The 22,156-nt window shown below is 46.9% G+C and overlaps 1 protein-coding gene across 1 annotated transcript; it reads right to left on the reverse strand.

Annotated features, from left to right (window-relative positions):
* Positions 1 to 1,125: 1,125 nt before the first annotated feature.
* On the reverse strand, positions 1,126 to 21,207 carry LOC146355473 (vomeronasal type-2 receptor 26-like). The gene is made up of 4 exons (XM_084832556.1): positions 21,007 to 21,207; positions 16,224 to 16,350; positions 15,476 to 15,519; positions 1,126 to 2,085 (listed from the first exon to the last, which is right to left on the reverse strand). Exons 2-4 carry the CDS (start codon positions 16,253 to 16,255, stop codon positions 1,175 to 1,177), a joined length of 987 nt encoding a protein of 328 aa, XP_084688682.1. The 5' UTR covers positions 16,256 to 16,350; positions 21,007 to 21,207; the 3' UTR covers positions 1,126 to 1,174.
* Positions 21,208 to 22,156: the final 949 nt, after the last annotated feature.

The raw sequence follows: 22,156 nt of genomic DNA on the forward strand, positions 1-22,156 counted from the left end.
CCACTTGGGTTCCGTGGGGGGAACTGGCTTAGGGGCGCTTACCTTCCCTCCTGCCAGCCAGAGCCGTTCGCCTGCTCCCTGTCCCTGCTGATTGCCATGTCTTTAAAAAAAAAATAAAGGAGATCACATCCTGCTGATCGCATGTGCCCATAGACTTATACGCAAAATATAGCCATGAATCTTGCGTATAAGCCTATGGACACATAGACTTATATGCAAGATTCATGACTCTATTTGTGTATAAGTCTATGGGCACATCCTCTCAATCGCCATTTTTTTTTTTTTTAAGACATGGCAATTAGCAGGGACAGGGAGGAGGCGAATGGCTCTGGCTGGAAGAAGCAGCCGAGTGCCGTTCCGCTTCCAGTCCTCCTGGAGTGGAGGTAAGTGGTCCCGATCCGCTGCGGATTCCTGAGGCAGGATTCCAAAGAATCTGGCCTCATTTGTATCCACAGCAGATTTCTCCGACATCCCTATGCAATATTACAGGCATAAATGGTCTATTTATGGCTTCTATTTGTGTAAATGGAATTTACGAAAAAGGCCATTTTTATGCAAACTGACGGCTCGGCAAGGGAGCAGGTGGCCTTGTGCTTGCCCGACTCAGGACGACCTGAGTTGGGCAAGCATGGGGAGCCATGGATTGGCACCTGGGAGGCTGAGCCAGCAAGAAATTAGTGAACGTTGAGCTCCAACTGGTCGCCCGCACCATCCCTAGCTTTGTCCCATTAGAAAAGGGAACAAGGTCTGCAACTTTCAATTTGTAGCCATGTCTTAATATCTCCATTATAGTCTATGGGCCATATGAAGTCTCGATTGTATGAAGTGAGGCAGATCCAAGTGCAAGCAACCTGCTTCCTGAGGCACCAAAGTGGGACCTGAAGGAAATATTTTATTTGGTGCACATCCGTAATTAATATTGATATGATTGTTAGCATGATTCTACTCAGGACTCAGGTGGTGTTAAAATACTGCATGTAAATCTTTAAAAGAAAATGGCTTGTGCTGGTTGTTGTCATGTCAAGCAGTTGTCATGGTCATTCAAGACTAGCTTCTTTTGTGACGCATTTGGAGGGAAGAGAGATTTATTAGAAGAGTTTTCAAAAGGCGTTCACTCACAAGGTTGGTATAATGGGTTTATTATCACCATGCTGTATAAAAATGGTTTGTACAATCAGATGCCATCTTCAGCTTCCATCCTGAGATGCTGTTTTTTATTCAGATCGGGCCTCAGTACAATAATGTAACATTTGGGGATGAAGATGCAACCCAGTAACCCTACACTGGAAGCCAAGATGGAGAAGACCTGCACGGCCACCATGTATTTCCCCTTAGTGCTCAGGTAGGCTGGCACAAAGGACACCCACACACTGCAAAACACCAACATGCTAAAAGTTATCAACTTGGCTTCGTTGAATGCCCCAGGCAGCTTCCTGGCTAGGAAAGCCACCGTGAAACAGACGGTAGCCAGAAAGCCCATGTAGCCAAGGGCAGTATAAAACATGACAACAGACCCTTCATTACATTGCAGGATGATCTGCCCAGGCTGGGAGTGCATGTCAGAGTCTGGAAATGGGGGAAAGATTCCCAGCCAGATCATGCAGATGCCCACTTGAACACTAGAGCAAGAAATTATAATGGAGTTTGCCAAACTCTTCCCCAACCACCTCCTCATCCTGTTCCCTGGCTTTGTAGCCATAAATGCTATTACCACCGTGACAGTTTTTGCCAACAAAGAAGAGACAGCAACTGAGAAGATGATACTGAAGGCAGTTTGTCGGAGAAGACAGGCCACCTTCTGGGGCCGACCAACGAATAGAAAGGCAGACAAGAAGGAAAGCAGGAGGGAGACAAGGAGCATGTAGGTGAGGTCACGGTTGTTGGCTTTGACTACTGGAGTTTCTTGGTATTTAATGAAGATGCCTAAGAGAAGACCCGTGGTTATGGAGAAGAATAGGGCAAAGAGAGCTAGGATGATTCCCAGAGTTTCTTTGTAGGAGAGGAAGTTGATAAGCTTAGGAACACACTGATCTCGGTCTTTGTTTGGATGCTGATCATCTGGACACTTGTTGCATTGGTCGGCATCTGAAAAGAACAAGAGGGACTTCAGTGTGACTAGCATCTACCTTACCCCCATAATAGTCTGTGGTCTATTACATTTTGTAAAATGTATGTTGATATTTTTGAGAGCTTATATGCGAAAGGAGCAAGGTGAGGGCAGTGGGGTGCATGAACCACCAACGTAAGAACATAATAAGGGCAATGCTGGATAAGACAAAGGTTCCATCTAGTTGAGCATTCTGTTCACACAGGGACCAACCAGGTGTCAACCAGGAAGCAATAAGCAGGCCACGAGTACAATAGCACTGTCCTGCCCATGTTCCCCAGAAACTGGTGTACATAGGCTTACTGACTCTGATTCTGGAGGAAGCAAAGAGCCATCAGGACTAGTAGCCTCTGATAGTCTTTTCCTCCAGGAATTTATGTACCCCCCTTTTAAAGCCATCCAAGTTGTTGGCCATCACTACACATTGTGGTAGCGAATACCATAGTTTAACTATGCGCTTTCTGAAGAAGTATTTTCTTTTATCTATGCTGAATCTCCCACCCATCATCTTCATGAGATGACCCGAGGTTGTAGTATTTTGAGAGAAAAATGTCTCCCTATCTACATTCTCCACACCATGCATAATTCTGTAGACCTCTATCATGTCTCCCCTTCCCCTTATTTTTTCCAACCTGAACAACCCTATCAGTTGTAACCTTCCCTCAGAGGGGAGATGCTCCAGCCCCTTGATTCTTTTTGTTGCCCTTTTATGCCCTTTTCCCAGCTCTAGAATATCTTTTTTTTAGGTTTTGGGGCCAGAACTGTATGGAGTATTCCAAGTATGATATTGGCAGTTTTATTCTCAATTCCTTCCTTTATTATGCCTAACACCGAGTTTGCCTTTTTTATAGCAGCTGCACACTGGTTTCACATCTTCATTGAGTTGCCCACCACAACCGCAAGATCTGTTTCATGAACACTGCTAGCTCAGATCCCATCAGGCTATACTGGAAGTTGTTTTTTGTTTTTGTGCCCCACCATGCATCACTTTATACTTGTTTACACTGAGCCACATTTGCCATTTGGATTCCCATTCCCCCAGTTTGGAGAGATTTGGATACCCATTTGGATACCCATTCCCCCAGTTTGGAGAGATCCTTTTGGAGCTCTGCACAATTACTTTTTGTTTTAACCACCCTAAATAATCAGGTGTCATCAGCAAACTTGGCCACTTCCCTGCTCACTCCTAATTCCAGATCTTTTATGAACAAGTTGAAAAGCATTGGGCCCACTACAGATCCTTGTGGGACGCCATTATTTACATCCCTCCATTGAGAGAATTTATCATTTATTCCTACTCTCTGCTTTCTGTTCTTTAACCAGTTACTGATCCATAAGAGGACCTCGCCTCTTATTCCATGACTGCTAACTTTGCTCAGGAGTCTTCAATGAGGGACCTTGACAAAAGCCTTTTGGAAGTCCAAGTAGACAATGTGTCCCAGATCACCCTGTCCACAAGTCTATTGACACTCTCCAGGAACTCTAAAAGGATAGTGAAACAGGACTTACCTTTGCAGAAGCTGTGCTGAGTCTTTTCCAGCAGGGCTTGTCCTTCTATATGCTTTCTAATTTTATCTTTAATAGTGCTTTCATCCAATTTACCCAGAACAGACATTAAGGTAACTGGCCTGTAATTTCCTGGATCCCCCTGTATCCATTTTTTAAAAAAATAGTGTTACATTGGCCATCTTTGAGTCCTCTGGTACAGAGGCTGATCTTAGGCATATCAGGGCATATTTTGGTTACAAGATTAGCAATTTCACATTTGAGTTCTTTGAGAACTCTAGGATGGATACCGTCTGGGCCCCGTGATTTATTTGCTTTCAGTTTATCAGTAAGGTTGAGCACGTCATCTTTTGTCACCACTATTTGCCTCAGTTCCTCAGAGTCCCTGAAAACATCAGTTCAGGTACAGGTATCTGTCCTATATCTTCTGCAGTGAAGACCAATGAGAAGAATCCATTCACCTCCTCTGCAATCTCCTTGTCCTCCTTCAGTTCTCCTTTAGCTGCATTGTCATCCAGTGATCCAACTGCCTCCCTAACTGGTTTCCTGCTTCTGATATATTTAAGGGATCCTTTATTGTTGGCCTTGATATTGTTAGCAATATGCTCTTCAAACTGCTTTTTTGCTTCCCTTATTGTCTGCTTGCATCGCCTTTGTGCAAGCTTGTGCTCCCTTTCATTTTCCTCACTTGGGCAAGACTTCCATTTTCCGTAGGAAGCCCTCTTTTCTCTAATATCTTCCTTGACACTGCTCATTTACCATGCCGATGATCTCTTGGACTTGGTGTTACCTTTCCTAACCTGTGGTATACATTTTAGCTGAGCGTCTGTTATGCTGGTTTTCAGTAATGTCCAAGCATTTTGAAGGGATTTAACCCTCTTGACTCCCCCTTTCAACTTCCTTTTCACCAGTTACCTTATTTTAGAGAAGTTTCCTCTTTTGAAGTCAAATGTGACTGTTGGTATTCCTGGGCAATTTTCCACTTAAATGTATATTAAATCTGATCGCACTGTGGTCACTGCTTCCAGATGGTTGAACGACATTTACATCTCATTCTAGGTCTTGGGTGACACCACTTAAGATTAAATCCAAGGTCACCTCCTCTCTGATTGGTTCTATGACCAACTGTTCTAGGTCACAGTTCTTTAGGGCATCGAGAAATTTAACCTCTTTGTTGTGACTGGTACATGTATTTATCCAGTCAATTTGGTGGTAATTGAAGTCCCCCATTATTACAACACTTCCTCGTTTGGAGGACGCCCTGGTTTCTTTTTCCATCTCAAGGTCTCTCTGAGCATTCTGCTCTGGGGGACGATAGCACATTCTTAGCACTAAATCAATTTTAGAGTCCAGTCTTGTCACCCACAGTGCTTCTGTGGAAGAGTCTACCCCTTTTAGGTGTTCTAGTCTGCTCAACACTATGCCCTCTTTGATGCAGAGAGCAACAACTCCCTCAGTATAACCTTCCCTGTCCTTCCTGTAGAGTTCATCTTCAATGACCATATCCCACTGGTTCTCTCTGTTCCACCCTGTTTCTGTAGTGTCCACAATATGCAGGTTCTCATTTAAAACCAGGCACTCCAATCTCCCATTTTAGCTCGGAGGCATCTAGCATTTGCATAGAAACGCCTTCACGTTGTCCCTCCCCAGATGTCTGTTCTACCATGTACTCATGGCCTATTTTCTCCCCTTCTACATTTGGGCAATCAAGAGCATTTTCCTCTTCATCCCTTTGGGATGATTTAATGTGAACCAGATGCTTCCCAGCTCCTGCCGGCTTTCTCCCAGTGTTTAGTTTAAAAGCTGCTCTGCCACCTGTTTTATGTTCAGCACCAGCAAAATTCTCATTTTGGTTCAAATGGAGCCCCCTCTTGTACAGTCCCAGCTTTTCCCAAAGGGTTCCCTGGTGCCTAACCAATCTGAGCCCTTTCTCCCTGCACCACTGTCTCACCCACGCATTGAGACTCCTCAGCTTCACCTGTCTGTCTGGCCCTGTGCGTGGAACATGTAGCATTTCAGAGAAAGTCAGCTTGGTGGTCCTGGATTTCAGCCCGCTACCTAACAACCTAAATTTGGCTTCTTGGACCTCACGACCACATTTTCCCACATCATTGGTACCAACAGGGACCATGACCGCTGACTCCACCCCGGCACTATTTACTAGGCTATCTAGATGGCGTGTGATATCTGCAACCTTCGCACCAGGCAGGTGATTCACCATGTGGTCTACACGCCCATCACAAATGCAGCTGTCTAAGTGTCTAATGATCAAATCTCCCATTACCTCAAGCCCCCTCCCCCCGGAGGCACATCCTCGGTGTGAGAGGATGTTTGTTCATCTTCCGAAGAATGGGCCCCTTCTAAGGGATCATTTCCCTCTTCCTCAGAATGACGCCCTCCTTCCCTGAGACCCACATTCTCCGTGACAGCAGAGGAGTTGTCACCCTGGAAGTGGACACTGCTAACACGTCCCTGAAGGTCTCATCCACCAACCTCTCTGCCTCTCTTAGCTTCTACAGGTCAACAACCTTGACCTCAAGGGAACGAAGTTGTTCACTGAGAGCCAGGCACTCATTACACTGGCACACACCCATGACTTCTGTCCAGCAGCCAGATACTTGTACATGTAACACTCAGTGCAATACACTGGATAGCCCGCACAGCCCTGCTGGCTTTCTGCCTTCATAACTGGTCTTTTATCTGGGTGTGTTTTACCTGGAAAACACACCCAAATAAAAGACCAGTTATGAGTTGTTACTAGGAGGTCAGGAATTTATTTATAATTATTGATTTACAGTTACTTACTATGCATAGAGAGAGGAAAGTCGACTACGTTGTCTTCCTCGCTCTGTTGCTAAACTTGTTAAACAGGTTAAACAGTTAAACATGTGTGTTTAACTCGCTTGTTTGCTGATGCTTTGTCACTGGGGCTGAGACACTTTGCCACTGCGGCTCCTAGCGCTTGGAGAGCTGTGTCCCTTGCAAGCCTGCCTCCTTATACAGATAGGCCCAACTGCTGCTGCAGCCAATCTGATTGGAGGGCCTCATTTGAAAAGCAAGGGAGGCTGTGTGTGAACTCCTGATGAGCACTAGCTTCCAGTGGCAGGGAATGTAGGTCAGTTGGCCCCCCAGGGAATGGAGATTCATATTTCGGAAGGAGGACTACAGAGAATAGTGAATGGGGGACCTATTTAGGGGAGATGCTCCATTCAGTGGGTCTTTGGAGGGGACAGCAGACAAAGGGTAGGTGATTTGGGAAGGATGCGGCTTGGACTGAGTCTTTTTTCAGTGTGTTTCTTTTAAAAAACTGAATGATAAGCTGAACTCTTAAACTTGCTTTATTTAATGAACTGCTCTTTATTGCTAAAACTTGAGCCTGAACTGAGCCCAAAGGGAAGCTAGTGTGCACTTTTTTCTGTTTCTAAGTAGGAATGTCAGAGAATTTCACCACGAATCTCGGGGAGGCTGAATGCCAGCGCATTCGGCCCCCTGAAATCGGTGGCAAAATGGTCTGCCCCTCCCGCCCCTCCCGGGACGGGACTTACCTTCGGCGAATCTTCCTGGCGGCGGAGGCTCCGGTGGTGGCTCCAGCGGCAGTTCGGTGGCGGCGGCTGCCGGTCTTCCCACCGGCTGCCGCCACAGCCATTTCCAAGTTTAAAAAAAAATAAAACAAAAAAACGTGATAGGCTACATAAAGATTTACGTAGCCTATCACGGCTAAATTTTAAAAAACACCATGATAGGCTACGTAAATGTTTCGGTAGCCTATCACGGCTGACTAAAAAACAAAACAAAAACGCGCGTACGCAAATGGTGGCGCCCATGGGTGCCGCCATTTGCGTTCCTTATTTTGTCACGTCTTAGTCTACGTAAACATTTACGTAGACTATGGCGAAAATAAGGGGAACGCAAATAGAGTAGATGCTATGCTAGTTGCGTTCCCCTTATTTTTGCCGTAGTCTACATAAATGTTTACGTAGACTAAAACGTGCCAAAATAAGGAACACAAATGGCGGCGCCCATGGACGCCGCCATTTGCATACGCGCATTTTTTTTTTTTACTCAGCCGTGATGGGCTACGTAAACATTTACGTAGCCTATCACGGCTGACTGCAGGGACGCAAACGGCAGCAGCTATGACCGCCACCATTTGCGGACCCGGCCGGCCAGGATTCGGGGGGGGAGGGACGGAGCGCATCCCCCCCGGCCAGAATTTTGGGGGGAGGGACAGAGCGCCTCCCCCCCACCGCGAATCAATTTCGTTAAAAGGTGAGTGACTTTCATACATCCCTATTTCTAAGCAGACTCTTCCAGTAGTTAGTCCTGTACAATGGTTCTTGTCAATACAGAGCTATGAATTGCTTTAATTCTCCCTTTCTAAGCTTGCAGTTAGTTAACATTTGTAGCTGAGGTTCTACTAGGTAGGGATCTACTAGGTAGGGATGGCGGAGAATTCCGCCACCGATTCCAGTGAGGCCGAATGCACTGGCACTTGGCCCCCTGGAATCTGTGGCGGAATGGCCTCTTGCCCCCCCTCCCGCCCCGTGGAATCCCCCGGGATGGCACTTACCTGGGGCGGATGCGGCGGCGCGGCGGCGGAAGGTGTGGCGGCGGGAGCGGCAGGTGCGGCGGTGGAAGGTGCAGCGGCTGTGGCGGTGAGGGTGGCGGCGGAAGGTGCGGCGGCGGCTGGGGTGGCAGTGGGGCGGTGGCGGCAGGTGCGGCGGCAGCAGGTGCGGCGGCTGAGGCAGTGGGGGTGGCAGTGGGGGCAGCGGCGGCAGCGGAAGGTGCAGCGGGGGCGGCGGCAGAAGGTGCGGCGGTGGGGGCAGCACGTGTGGTGGTGGGCGTGGCGGGTGCGGCGGCGGGGGGGTGGCGGGTGCGGCGGCGAGTGGGTGGCGGGTGCGGCAGCGGAGGCGGCGTGGTGGCAGCGGTGCGGCTGGTCTCCTGGCCAGCCACGGCTGGGCACAGCGTACGCAAATGGCGGCGACTACGGCAGCCGCCTTTTGCATTCGCTATTTTTAGCCGTTGTAGTCTGTAAATATTTACGTAGGCTAGAACGGCGAAAAATAGCGAACGCAAATGGCGCCTGCTGTAGCCGCCGCCATTTGCGTACATGTTTTTTTTTACTTTGCCGTGATAGGCTAGGTAAATATTTACGTAGCTTATCACAGTTAAGTACAGGGATGCAAACGGCGGCGGCTACGGCCACTGCCATTTGCGTCCCTGCTGCCCAGCGGCCGGATGTCAGCTGTGGGCAGAGCCTGCCGGAGGCTCCGCGGAATCCCTGCGGAGCAGAGCTGGCCGGGCATGACTCCGGGGGGAGGGACGGAGCGCGTCCCCCCCCGTCGAGGATTCTGGAGGGAGGGACGGAGTGCCTCCCCACCCACCGCGAAGCAGATCCGCGAAACGGTAAGTGACTTTCGTACATCCCTAGTATTAGGGATCGAAGAAGGCCACATTTCCAAATTCAGTGCCACAATATGAGGTGATGGTTCTAGCTTTAAAAAAGGAATTAGATAAATGGATGGAGGGTAGGTCTGTCAGTGGCTTGTAATTAGAATGGCTGCATGCAACCTTCAGGTACAGAGCCATTGAATGTTGGCTGCTGGAAGCAACAACAGAAAAGGACTCTTGCCTTCATGTCCTACTTATGGGTTTCTGAGAGGTGCCTGGTTGGCCACTGTGGGAAATGGGAAGGTAGACAAAATGGCCCATTGATGGGAACCAGCAGGACTTTCCTTGCATGCAGTGGAAGGGGATATGTCCTTCCTTCTGAAGGTTGCAGGTTCAGTCTGAGCATCACCACTTTAGAAGGATCCCAGATAGAAGGACTGGGGCAATGGAGAGTCTCTGCAAGTCAATATAGACAATGTTGGTCCAATGACAGTCCAATGGTCTTGCTCAGCATAAGGCAGCCTCAGTTAACAGAAGATTAAAAACTGAATTGTGGATTAGTTCAGATAAATATTCCTATTACCTTTGTCCCCAGAATACAATGTGGCTGTTGTGCACAGGGTCTGGTGAAATTTGGTTCTTATTAAAAATCTTAATGACCTTCTTATTAATTTTGTATTCCTATCCTGCCATTCCTCCATGCGGCCTGAGGCAACATAAATGATTTCCTCATGTGTAGAGCTTACACATGACAAGAATGACTGAGCGGGGCTAGATTTTCATAACCATTCTTATAAGTGTGCACAGAATGTGAATGCACATTCAGTGTAATGTGTGAATTTACCTGTAGTGTGAGACGTGATCCTTGCTTGTCCTTTTCTCACCACTCTGAAATAAGAGCAAGGATTAGGGTCCCTGTGTTGCGTTTCTGCTTTCAGAAAGTGGTGTGAGGCCCTGATCCTTCCCCCCCGCTCCCCAGTTTATTCTACACATGCCCTGCCCCACTAAATTCCCCGAGGCTCTAACTGCACGTTACTTTAAAGAAGTAGGTAGGGTTTCCCCCCCCCCTTTTTCTTAACTCAAAATCAAGCTCATGGGACCACATCTGGATCAGGATCCTAGAGTGGTGGGTAGGGGTCTAACTTTTGCCCTACGTCTGCAATTTACCTTACAAATGGATGCCATTTTTGCAATCTAAATTGGAGACATCAGGGAGGGTGCTGATCCAGATTGGGACAAGAGCAGGGGGGATAGGGTTAGTCTCCCTACCCCCTCCACCAGCTAGGGTCCCAATCCATGTAGTAATGAGTAGTCTCACCTTGAGAGGTCACATTCCCAAACTACAGAAATAATCATGGCACACAGTAGCCCTTTGTAATAGAATGCCTCTGAAAACATGGGCAGCATTCTAGCTTCAGAGTGAGACTGAGAATGCCCGACATAACTTTGTCAGCAGTTGCTGCCAGAGGCTTTCATGCGGCAGGGAAAGCTTAATAACTGCTGAACCACTCCTCTCAAATCTTCCCAGAACATGTGTCAGTGGATGTTTGTTTTATTCCATAAGGGCAGCTTCTTGCTATGGAATCACCAACCTTCCCGAGTGGAGATCGTTCCTTCTGTACATGGGACACAATCGTAGCAGCAGACCAGCTCTCCTTCCTTAATCAGCTTGGTGTATCCAGGCCAGCAACTTTCAGTGCATCTAGAAAAGGGCATGGTCTAACCATAAAGAGAAGGCACATCAAGCAAAATCTGTCAGTTAGGAATCACCTGATTTAGACCCTTTTGCCTGTCTGCTAACTTGTAGTTGCCCCATAATTTGACCTAAGCTGAGCCTGAACCAGCCATAGAAGGACAACTAGTTCAGATCCCATCACAGCATATGTAAAGTTGGGATCATTTGCTGTGCATCACTTTACATTTGTTCATCACATGGAACTGCATTTGCCATTTTAATGCCAATTCTCCTGGTTTGGAGAGATCCTTTTAAAAAACAGGGATGTTTGCTAAAACAAGCATCCCTGTTGGTTTTAACCATCTTTAAGAATTTGGTGTCCTCAGCAAACTTGGCCACCTCACTGCTTGCTCCTAGTTCCAGATCATTTATTCATGAGTTAAAAGCACTGGACTGTACAGGTCTTTGTGGGACACCGCTTTTTACATTCTCCATTGCGAGAATTGACTATTCATTCCTACTCTGCAGTTACAAATCCATAAGCGGACCTCTCCACTTAACATTTTGTGACTGCTAAATTTTCTCAGGAGCCTTGGATGAGGGATTTTAGAAGTTAAAGTAAATAATGTCTGCCAGGTCACCCATTGGCAAGGGCTCCTTGGAGGGCTCTCTCAGTCTAATCCAGTAGCCAAGTCCAGACGCAGACAAAGGGATTTTTTTCAAAGCTTTATTCTTCTTTTACAACTTACAACTCTACAGGTAGCAACTAGATCTGAGCAGCAGCATCCCTATGCCCTAATTTGGAACAGTTGGTCCCCTTTTGAAAGGCAATTACTGGCAGACCCCTGAATATAAGTACTAGGGAGAATCCCTCCCCTTTTCCCTTGGATCCTCTGGGCGCAACCGTTCTTTGAGCGCCAACCGGGCGCTACGCCTCCTTTCCGCGCTCTCCATTTGGCGCTGCTCTCTGCATCTGCGCCGCGCATCCAACCAGTCTGCTATTGGTGCTGGGTCACTCCCTGGACTGCTTCTAATCTAGGAATGTTGGTGGGAGGAATCTCTGTCAGCTGCAGGCCCTGGAAAAAAGGGGCGCGCTCCTCTCCCAGGAGCGACTGCTCTTCCTCCGAATCAGAACTACTCTGGGATTCTATGGGCTCAGTGTCCACCCTGACACCCATGTCCACATTGCCCCAAAGAAGGCCACTGGTCAAATGCATTGGACCATCGTCAGATAATGAATTGGTGCTGAAGCTTGAGTCACACCGCTCAAATAAGCAGTGCAGAACTCATGGCAAAGTCTCGTCCCACTAATAGGTTGAATAAGTGATTAGATTCAGAAAACTGACACTGAGGCGTCACCTTACCCTCCCGCATGGGGAAGGATGGAAATCAGTAAGGGAGCAGTCCTATGGCCACTAGACATTGTCTGAAGAGTCATAGGATTTTTTGTTTTCTGGGAACTGCACTCCTCTCCCCCTCCCCCACATAGCAGATGCAGTTCTTTCCGTGCCGGCATGTTCTCTGCATTTAGAACGGGCAAAAAGGGTGCGGTGCTGGGGGCAGGGAGGGGAGGAGACCGTGGAAGCCTCTTTTCACGGCTTCTAATGTGCAACACAGCCTCCCCCCCTCCTGCTGTGATGACCCCAGCTAGACGTGGAAAATCGAACATCTAGCAGAAAATGCAGGGTGGCTGGAGCACGTAGGAGAGGATCCCCTCTGGGCTCTGGTTGCCCTGCATTGGCATAGATGTTTGGAGGCTGATGTCTGTCTCCATAGGACTGCACCCTGAATGGATAAATATAAGTGGTACATGCTTCATACCAGTGGACGTTGGCCTATGTGATGCCATGATGAGTCATGAATTGAATGATTTGAACTTTCTCCTGCTTTGTGTTTCTCAAAACATGTCTGCTTGTATATTTGGCTTGCATGGCTAAGGACATGTTTTCCTTCAGTTGGTGCCTAGAGAAGATGGAACCAAAATAGGAAGCCAAAACAAGGAAGCCATCATATACAACTACTCTCAGACTGTAGAGGTAATATTTTGTAGTTATGAAAAACCAGGAGATTGGTAAGTTTTTGGATGGTGTGGGAAAAGAGTTGAAGATGGGGTCTAGAAGGAGAATGAAAGAGAGAGCCTTTTGAAGAGAATCATGTGTGCCACTTCAGATGGGCTTTTGGTCCCATGGGCTTCTAGGCCCTAAACTTAAAGAACAATTAGACTTTTTAAGACAGTGCTGGCCATGGGTTTTTTCTTACTGCATGACTCATTTTAAATATATTCTTAATACTTCTAATATCTCTTCATTATGTTTTATCAGAGGTGTTATTTTTTATAAAAGGGTGATAATGAAAGAGAACAGGACCTCCTCTCTGTGTCCGTGTCTGTGTGTGCATGTATGTGCGCGCGCGCGCATGTGCTCGTGTGTTTGTGGAGCCTCCCCTAATTTCTAGCAGGAGACGTTTTAACCTTGGATTACAGGAGATTTTAAATCTTCTGTGTTTTAGGCTCCAGCCTCGCCCCAGCAAGCGGCTGCCTAAGAACAAAGCTTTTGTGTGTCCTTGGCTTCTCCCTTTTCCTCCTGCTGTCCTTGCCTTCCTGCTTCCTCTGGTGCCAAGCCTTTGGCTGCTATCACAGCTGCTGCTTCATCACCACCTGTTACATCTGCTGGCTTGGAAATGTGTGTGTGTGTGTGTGGGGGGGGTGAGCAGCCTATCCAAAGCCACCTGGGCAAGGGGGGAGAGAGAGACTCGGCCTCCTAGAATAGCGCAGTATTCATGCCCCCTCTTTAATGAGCTTCCGTCGTGCATTAAAAACGTGGTTGTTCAGGCAGGCATTTGGGGTGGGTTAGGGTATTTAAAAAAAAAAAAAATTATGGTAAAATTTTATTGTTTTAAATTGTTTTATGGTGAGTTGTACATCGCCCAGAGTGGCTGGGTGACCAGTCAGATGGGCGATTAATAAATTTAATAAATAAATAAATAAATAAAGTAGCACTCTTTCACCCATTTCACCCCTGCTTTACCCATACACAAAAATAGCCTGTTTTCCCCATTCAGAATAGCACAGAGGCGGTGTTTCAAGCATTCACAATAGCAAATTAGTTTGCTTTACCCATTCACAAAAATAGCCTGTTTTCCCCATTCAGAATAGCGCAGAAGCAGTGTTTCAAGCATTCACAATAGCAAATTAGTTTGCTTTACCCATTCACAAAAATAGCCTGTTTTCCCCATTCAGAATAGCGCAGTAGCAGTGTTTCAAGTGTTCACAATAGCAAATTAGTCTGCTTTACCCATTCACAAAAATAGCCTGTTTTCCCCATTCAGAATAGCGCAGAAGCAGTGTTTCAAGCATTCACAATAGCAAATTAGCGGCGGTGGGGGCAGCACGTGTGGTGGTGGGCGTGGCGGGTGCGGCGGCGGGGGGGTGGCGGGTGCGGCGGCGAGTGGGTGGCGGGTGCGGCAGCGGAGGCGGCGTGGTGGCAGCGGTGCGGCTGGTCTCCTGGCCAGCCACGGCTGGGCACAGCGTACGCAAATGGCGGCGACTACGGCAGCCGCCTTTTGCATTCGCTATTTTTAGCCGTTGTAGTCTGTAAATATTTACGTAGGCTAGAACGGCGAAAAATAGCGAACGCAAATGGCGCCTGCTGTAGCCGCCGCCATTTGCGTACATGTTTTTTTTTACTTTGCCGTGATAGGCTAGGTAAATATTTACGTAGCTTATCACAGTTAAGTACAGGGATGCAAACGGCGGCGGCTACGGCCACTGCCATTTGCGTCCCTGCTGCCCAGCGGCCGGATGTCAGCTGTGGGCAGAGCCTGCCGGAGGCTCCGCGGAATCCCTGCGGAGCAGAGCTGGCCGGGCATGACTCCGGGGGGAGGGACGGAGCGCGTCCCCCCCCGTCGAGGATTCTGGAGGGAGGGACGGAGTGCCTCCCCACCCACCGCGAAGCAGATCCGCGAAACGGTAAGTGACTTTCGTACATCCCTAGTATTAGGGATCGAAGAAGGCCACATTTCCAAATTCAGTGCCACAATATGAGGTGATGGTTCTAGCTTTAAAAAAGGAATTAGATAAATGGATGGAGGGTAGGTCTGTCAGTGGCTTGTAATTAGAATGGCTGCATGCAACCTTCAGGTACAGAGCCATTGAATGTTGGCTGCTGGAAGCAACAACAGAAAAGGACTCTTGCCTTCATGTCCTACTTATGGGTTTCTGAGAGGTGCCTGGTTGGCCACTGTGGGAAATGGGAAGGTAGACAAAATGGCCCATTGATGGGAACCAGCAGGACTTTCCTTGCATGCAGTGGAAGGGGATATGTCCTTCCTTCTGAAGGTTGCAGGTTCAGTCTGAGCATCACCACTTTAGAAGGATCCCAGATAGAAGGACTGGGGCAATGGAGAGTCTCTGCCAGTCAATATAGACAATGTTGGTCCAATGACAGTCCAATGGTCTTGCTCAGCATAAGGCAGCCTCAGTTAACAGAAGATTAAAAACTGAATTGTGGATTAGTTCAGATAAATATTCCTATTACCTTTGTCCCCAGAATACAATGTGGCTGTTGTGCACAGGGTCTGGTGAAATTTGGTTCTTATTAAAAATCTTAATGACCTTCTTATTAATTTTGTATTCCTATCCTGCCATTCCTCCATGCGGCCTGAGGCAACATAAATGATTTCCTCATGTGTAGAGCTTACACATGACAAGAATGACTGAGCGGGGCTAGATTTTCATAACCATTCTTATAAGTGTGCACAGAATGTGAATGCACATTCAGTGTAATGTGTGAATTTACCTGTAGTGTGAGACGTGATCCTTGCTTGTCCTTTTCTCACCACTCTGAAATAAGAGCAAGGATTAGGGTCCCTGTGTTGCGTTTCTGCTTTCAGAAAGTGGTGTGAGGCCCTGATCCTTCCCCCCCGCTCCCCAGTTTATTCTACACATGCCCTGCCCCACTAAATTCCCCGAGGCTCTAACTGCACGTTACTTTAAAGAAGTAGGTAGGGTTTCCCCCCCCCCTTTTTCTTAACTCAAAATCAAGCTCATGGGACCACATCTGGATCAGGATCCTAGAGTGGTGGGTAGGGGTCTAACTTTTGCCCTACGTCTGCAATTTACCTTACAAATGGATGCCATTTTTGCAATCTAAATTGGAGACATCAGGGAGGGTGCTGATCCAGATTGGGACAAGAGCAGGGGGGATAGGGTTAGTCTCCCTACCCCCTCCACCAGCTAGGGTCCCAATCCATGTAGTAATGAGTAGTCTCACCTTGAGAGGTCACATTCCCAAACTACAGAAATAATCATGGCACACAGTAGCCCTTTGTAATAGAATGCCTCTGAAAACATGGGCAGCATTCTAGCTTCAGAGTGAGACTGAGAATGCCCGACATAACTTTGTCAGCAGTTGCTGCCAGAGGCTTTCATGCGGCAGGGAAAGCTTAATAACTGCTGAACCACTCCTCTCAAATCTTCCCAGAACATGTGTCAGTGGATGTTTGTTTTATTCCATAAGGGCAGCTTCTTGCTATGGAATCACCAACCTTCCCGAGTGGAGATCGTTCCTTCTGTACATGGGACACAATCGTAGCAGCAGACCAGCTCTCCTTCCTTAATCAGCTTGGTGTATCCAGGCCAGCAACTTTCAGTGCATCTAGAAAAGGGCATGGTCTAACCATAAAGAGAAGGCACATCAAGCAAAATCTGTCAGTTAGGAATCACCTGATTTAGACCCTTTTGCCTGTCTGCTAACTTGTAGTTGCCCCATAATTTGACCTAAGCTGAGCCTGAACCAGCCATAGAAGGACAACTAGTTCAGATCCCATCACAGCATATGTAAAGTTGGGATCATTTGCTGTGCATCACTTTACATTTGTTCATCACATGGAACTGCATTTGCCATTTTAATGCCAATTCTCCTGGTTTGGAGAGATCCTTTTAAAAAACAGGGATGTTTGCTAAAACAAGCATCCCTGTTGGTTTTAACCATCTTTAAGAATTTGGTGTCCTCAGCAAACTTGGCCACCTCACTGCTTGCTCCTAGTTCCAGATCATTTATTCATGAGTTAAAAGCACTGGACTGTACAGGTCTTTGTGGGACACCGCTTTTTACATTCTCCATTGCGAGAATTGACTATTCATTCCTACTCTGCAGTTACAAATCCATAAGCGGACCTCTCCACTTAACATTTTGTGACTGCTAAATTTTCTCAGGAGCCTTGGATGAGGGATTTTAGAAGTTAAAGTAAATAATGTCTGCCAGGTCACCCATTGGCAAGGGCTCCTTGGAGGGCTCTCTCAGTCTAATCCAGTAGCCAAGTCCAGACGCAGACAAAGGGATTTTTTTCAAAGCTTTATTCTTCTTTTACAACTTACAACTCTACAGGTAGCAACTAGATCTGAGCAGCAGCATCCCTATGCCCTAATTTGGAACAGTTGGTCCCCTTTTGAAAGGCAATTACTGGCAGACCCCTGAATATAAGGACTAGGGAGAATCCCTCCCCTTTTCCCTTGGATCCTCTGGGCGCAACCGTTCTTTGAGCGCCAACCGGGCGCTACGCCTCCTTTCCGCGCTCTCCATTTGGCGCTGCTCTCTGCATCTGCGCCGCGCATCCAACCAGTCTGCTATTGGTGCTGGGTCACTCCCTGGACTGCTTCTAATCTAGGAATGTTGGTGGGAGGAATCTCTGTCAGCTGCAGGCCCTGGAAAAAAGGGGCGCGCTCCTCTCCCAGGAGCGACTGCTCTTCCTCCGAATCAGAACTACTCTGGGATTCTATGGGCTCAGTGTCCACCCTGACACCCATGTCCACATTGCCCCAAAGAAGGCCACTGGTCAAATGCATTGGACCATCGTCAGATAATGAATTGGTGCTGAAGCTTGAGTCACACCGCTCAAATAAGCAGTGCAGAACTCATGGCAAAGTCTCGTCCCACTAATAGGTTGAATAAGTGATTAGATTCAGAAAACTGACACTGAGGCGTCACCTTACCCTCCCGCATGGGGAAGGATGGAAATCAGTAAGGGAGCAGTCCTATGGCCACTAGACATTGTCTGAAGAGTCATAGGATTTTTTGTTTTCTGGGAACTGCACTCCTCTCCCCCTCCCCCACATAGCAGATGCAGTTCTTTCCGTGCCGGCATGTTCTCTGCATTTAGAACGGGCAAAAAGGGTGCGGTGCTGGGGGCAGGGAGGGGAGGAGACCGTGGAAGCCTCTTTTCACGGCTTCTAATGTGCAACACAGCCTCCCCCCCTCCTGCTGTGATGACCCCAGCTAGACGTGGAAAATCGAACATCTAGCAGAAAATGCAGGGTGGCTGGAGCACGTAGGAGAGGATCCCCTCTGGGCTCTGGTTGCCCTGCATTGGCATAGATGTTTGGAGGCTGATGTCTGTCTCCATAGGACTGCATCCTGAATGGATAAATATAAGTGGTACATGCTTCATACCAGTGGACGTTGGCCTATGTGATGCCATGATGAGTCATGAATTGAATGATTTGAACTTTCTCCTGCTTTGTGTTTCTCAAAACATGTCTGCTTGTATATTTGGCTTGCATGGCTAAGGACATGTTTTCCTTCAGTTGGTGCCTAGAGAAGATGGAACCAAAATAGGAAGCCAAAACAAGGAAGCCATCATATACAACTACTCTCAGACTGTAGAGGTAATATTTTGTAGTTATGAAAAACCAGGAGATTGGTAAGTTTTTGGATGGTGTGGGAAAAGAGTTGAAGATGGGGTCTAGAAGGAGAATGAAAGAGAGAGCCTTTTGAAGAGAATCATGTGTGCCACTTCAGATGGGCTTTTGGTCCCATGGGCTTCTAGGCCCTAAACTTAAAGAACAATTAGACTTTTTAAGACAGTGCTGGCCATGGGTTTTTTCTTACTGCATGACTCATTTTAAATATATTCTTAATACTTCTAATATCTCTTCATTATGTTTTATCAGAGGTGTTATTTTTTATAAAAGGGTGATAATGAAAGAGAACAGGACCTCCTCTCTGTGTCCGTGTCTGTGTGTGCATGTATGTGCGCGCGCGCGCATGTGCTCGTGTGTTTGTGGAGCCTCCCCTAATTTCTAGCAGGAGACGTTTTAACCTTGGATTACAGGAGATTTTAAATCTTCTGTGTTTTAGGCTCCAGCCTCGCCCCAGCAAGCGGCTGCCTAAGAACAAAGCTTTTGTGTGTCCTTGGCTTCTCCCTTTTCCTCCTGCTGTCCTTGCCTTCCTGCTTCCTCTGGTGCCAAGCCTTTGGCTGCTATCACAGCTGCTGCTTCATCACCACCTGTTACATCTGCTGGCTTGGAAATGTGTGTGTGTGTGTGTGGGGGGGGTGAGCAGCCTATCCAAAGCCACCTGGGCAAGGGGGGAGAGAGAGACTCGGCCTCCTAGAATAGCGCAGTATTCATGCCCCCTCTTTAATGAGCTTCCGTCGTGCATTAAAAACGTGGTTGTTCAGGCAGGCATTTGGGGTGGGTTAGGGTATTTAAAAAAAAAAAAAATTATGGTAAAATTTTATTGTTTTAAATTGTTTTATGGTGAGTTGTACATCGCCCAGAGTGGCTGGGTGACCAGTCAGATGGGCGATTAATAAATTTAATAAATAAATAAATAAATAAATAAAGTAGCACTCTTTCACCCATTTCACCCCTGCTTTACCCATACACAAAAATAGCCTGTTTTCCCCATTCAGAATAGCACAGAGGCGGTGTTTCAAGCATTCACAATAGCAAATTAGTTTGCTTTACCCATTCACAAAAATAGCCTGTTTTCCCCATTCAGAATAGCGCAGAAGCAGTGTTTCAAGCATTCACAATAGCAAATTAGTTTGCTTTACCCATTCACAAAAATAGCCTGTTTTCCCCATTCAGAATAGCGCAGTAGCAGTGTTTCAAGTGTTCACAATAGCAAATTAGTCTGCTTTACCCATTCACAAAAATAGCCTGTTTTCCCCATTCAGAATAGCGCAGAAGCAGTGTTTCAAGCATTCACAATAGCAAATTAGTTTGCTTTACCCATTCACAAAAATAGCCTGTTTTCCCCATTCAGAATAGCGCAGAAGCAGTGTTTCAAGCATTCACAATAGCAAATTAGTTTGCTTTACCCATTCACAAAAATAGCCTGTTTTCCCCATTCAGAATAGCGTAGAAGCAGTGTTTCAAGCATTCACAATAGCAAATTAGTCTGCTTTACCCATTCACAAAAATAGCCTGTTTTCCCCATTCAGAATAGCGCTGTAGCAGTGTTTCAAGTGTTCACAATAGCAAATTAGTTTGCTTTACCAATTCACAAAGGTAACCTGTTTTCCCCATTCAGAACAAGGCAGGAGCTCTGCTTAAATCTTTCACAATTTCCCAGTGGTGGATGAAAGGGGAAAGGTGTGGGCTGAATTCAGTGCTTCCATTGAACTTCCCTGAGCAGGGGAGCATGGAGAGGGGCAGGGAACAAACCTCTCTCATTCTCTGAGCAGCACTTACACAGTTAATAACGTTCAGTTCTACTCACTGAACTCCACCCATCTAACCCCCAAATAAGGGGGATTAAAGTGCAGTTTGACCTATGAAAGTGGGTTTTTAGGTACTGTGTACTCTGCTTGTCTTGCTTCATGTGCCACTGCTGGCCAACACCGATTTCATGAAAATCTGAATATAGCCGGAAAGTGCTTCTCATACCGCTTCTGTGTAGATCCAGCCTTAGTCAATCCAGGTTCAATGACAAGAGATCCAGCTGATCTCTCACGGGGAGAGACAAACCTTAGGATCTTGCTCATCCTCACACAAACCAAGAAAAGATGGGTCCTAAACGGTGCAGGATACTGTGGCTCTCTAGCTTATCTACTGCTTATTTTGCCCAGCCCAAACTGGTCCAGCTGGCTGCTTAGGTCCATGCCTTGCCATTGGCGACAGACTGCAAAAGCCTCCGTTTAATAATGCGCATTTGTCCTGTTGCTGCTGAGACCCAAGAGTTTCACCGCACCCCACTCTTCAGCTATAGGAACTGGCCATCCAATCCAGAGAAAGATAACTCTGAACCTCTGTCTATCTTTGGAGGTCCTTAAAATGAAGCCATTCCCCTTTCTATTTGTAAAGTAATGGGACAGAAATCCTGTTTCTATGCACATTCCCTATGATATCACTATCAGCTAACTGGATAGGAATCACATTCTTTAAGTATTATGCATAAAACTCAACAAACGAATAGAGGTTAGATCTGCAATACTGTACTCACCTACCTGGGAGACACGTCCATTAAACCCAATACATCACTGAGCAGGATTGCCTAGAAAGAGGTATTAAAGGGAACCAAAGGGAACTAGTGGTTTCTCCTACCTGATTGAACGACTTGGGCCACACAATGGCATTCTGATCAACGGAGAACATTAGATTTGGGGAAGCCTCTCTCTCTATACTCCCAGCTTTCACGCCAGCACTGGACTTGTTGGGAAACATCACCCAGTTCACAATATCAAAGTCGGCTGCCAGCTCCCCATCCTCATCCAAATAAGCTCCATTTGTGGAAATATTGTGAAGGCGGAAGTTTCTCAGGAAAGGGTGAAGCTAAAATGATATAGAAAACACACACAGATTTAGGAAACAGGAAATCCTGCTCTCCATCTTGGCTCTGCCCACTTGGAGCTCTAATTTCCAGTGATTCTTCCAGGCTCATTGTGGCTATGAATATTTTCATTGTTTACATTCACAATAGTCTCTTGGGTTTCCCTTTTCTGTTTTGCCATTGTGGAGAAACACAAGAGTATGGGTCATATAAGCTCAATTTTGCATCCCAAAGAGAATTCTGACAGCAGAAGGTGGTCTTATTATTAGGCAAAGTTGGGCAATTGTAAGTCTTGTCAGTCTTCGAAGTTCTTTGTGAAGTTTCAAAACCCAAACAGGCATGACAAACAGACCACATTCTGTACCTCCATCCCCACATGACCATCATCCCATCTAGTCCAGAAATGAGATCCAGAATGTATCCTCCTACATGAGTAATCCTGATATCATCTAAGACAGCCAAAAAGTCCTAAACCGCTCCCCAAAGGACAGCTACTGTATGAATGTCAAAGTGAGCCAACACAATCAGCTTAGAGGATTCCAACACTACATCTGAAATTCCCCTGGCTAGCTCTGGTAGATGGATTATTGAGGAGCAGAACTGCCATTTGGTCCTGACCACCTTTTCTCAAGGGCAAACACTCACAATGGGAGGATTGCTGATTGGGACACCTGTTGGACCACAAATCCCTGCCCCAACCTGCATTCAAATCTGCAGTGATCCACTTGGTGGCTTTGGGCCAGTCACCAGCTCTCAGCCTAACCTACCTCACAGGGTTCTTGTAAGGATAAAAATGGGGAGGAGAACCATGTGTTTTGAGCTCCTTAGGGAAAGGTGTTCTGTTAATGTAATAAATAAATGACATGTTTTCAATGTGAAGGAGAAGGAGTACCTGCCATGACTGTGGCCCTTGGAGTCCCAGCC

The sequence above is a fragment of the Heloderma suspectum genome, chromosome 2 (genome assembly GCF_057233095.1).
Source record: "Heloderma suspectum isolate Gila_16-S chromosome 2, 16-S_ref, whole genome shotgun sequence".
Lineage (NCBI taxonomy): Eukaryota > Metazoa > Chordata > Lepidosauria > Squamata > Helodermatidae > Heloderma > Heloderma suspectum.

What these genes read in the sequence shown, in the direction of transcription:
- LOC146355473 (XM_084832556.1), bottom strand. Translation starts at nt 16,255, where the DNA reads ATGTACAGAAGGAACGATCTCCACTCGGGAAG. An exon ending in AACGATCTCCACTCGGGAAG is followed by an intron (nt 15,520 to 16,223) that starts GTTGGTGATTCC and finishes CTCTTATTTCAG; the next exon opens with AGTGGTGAGAAAAGGACAAG. An exon ending in GATCACGTCTCACACTACAG is followed by an intron (nt 2,086 to 15,475) that starts GTAAATTCACAC and finishes TGTTCTTTTCAG; the next exon opens with ATGCCGACCAATGCAACAAG.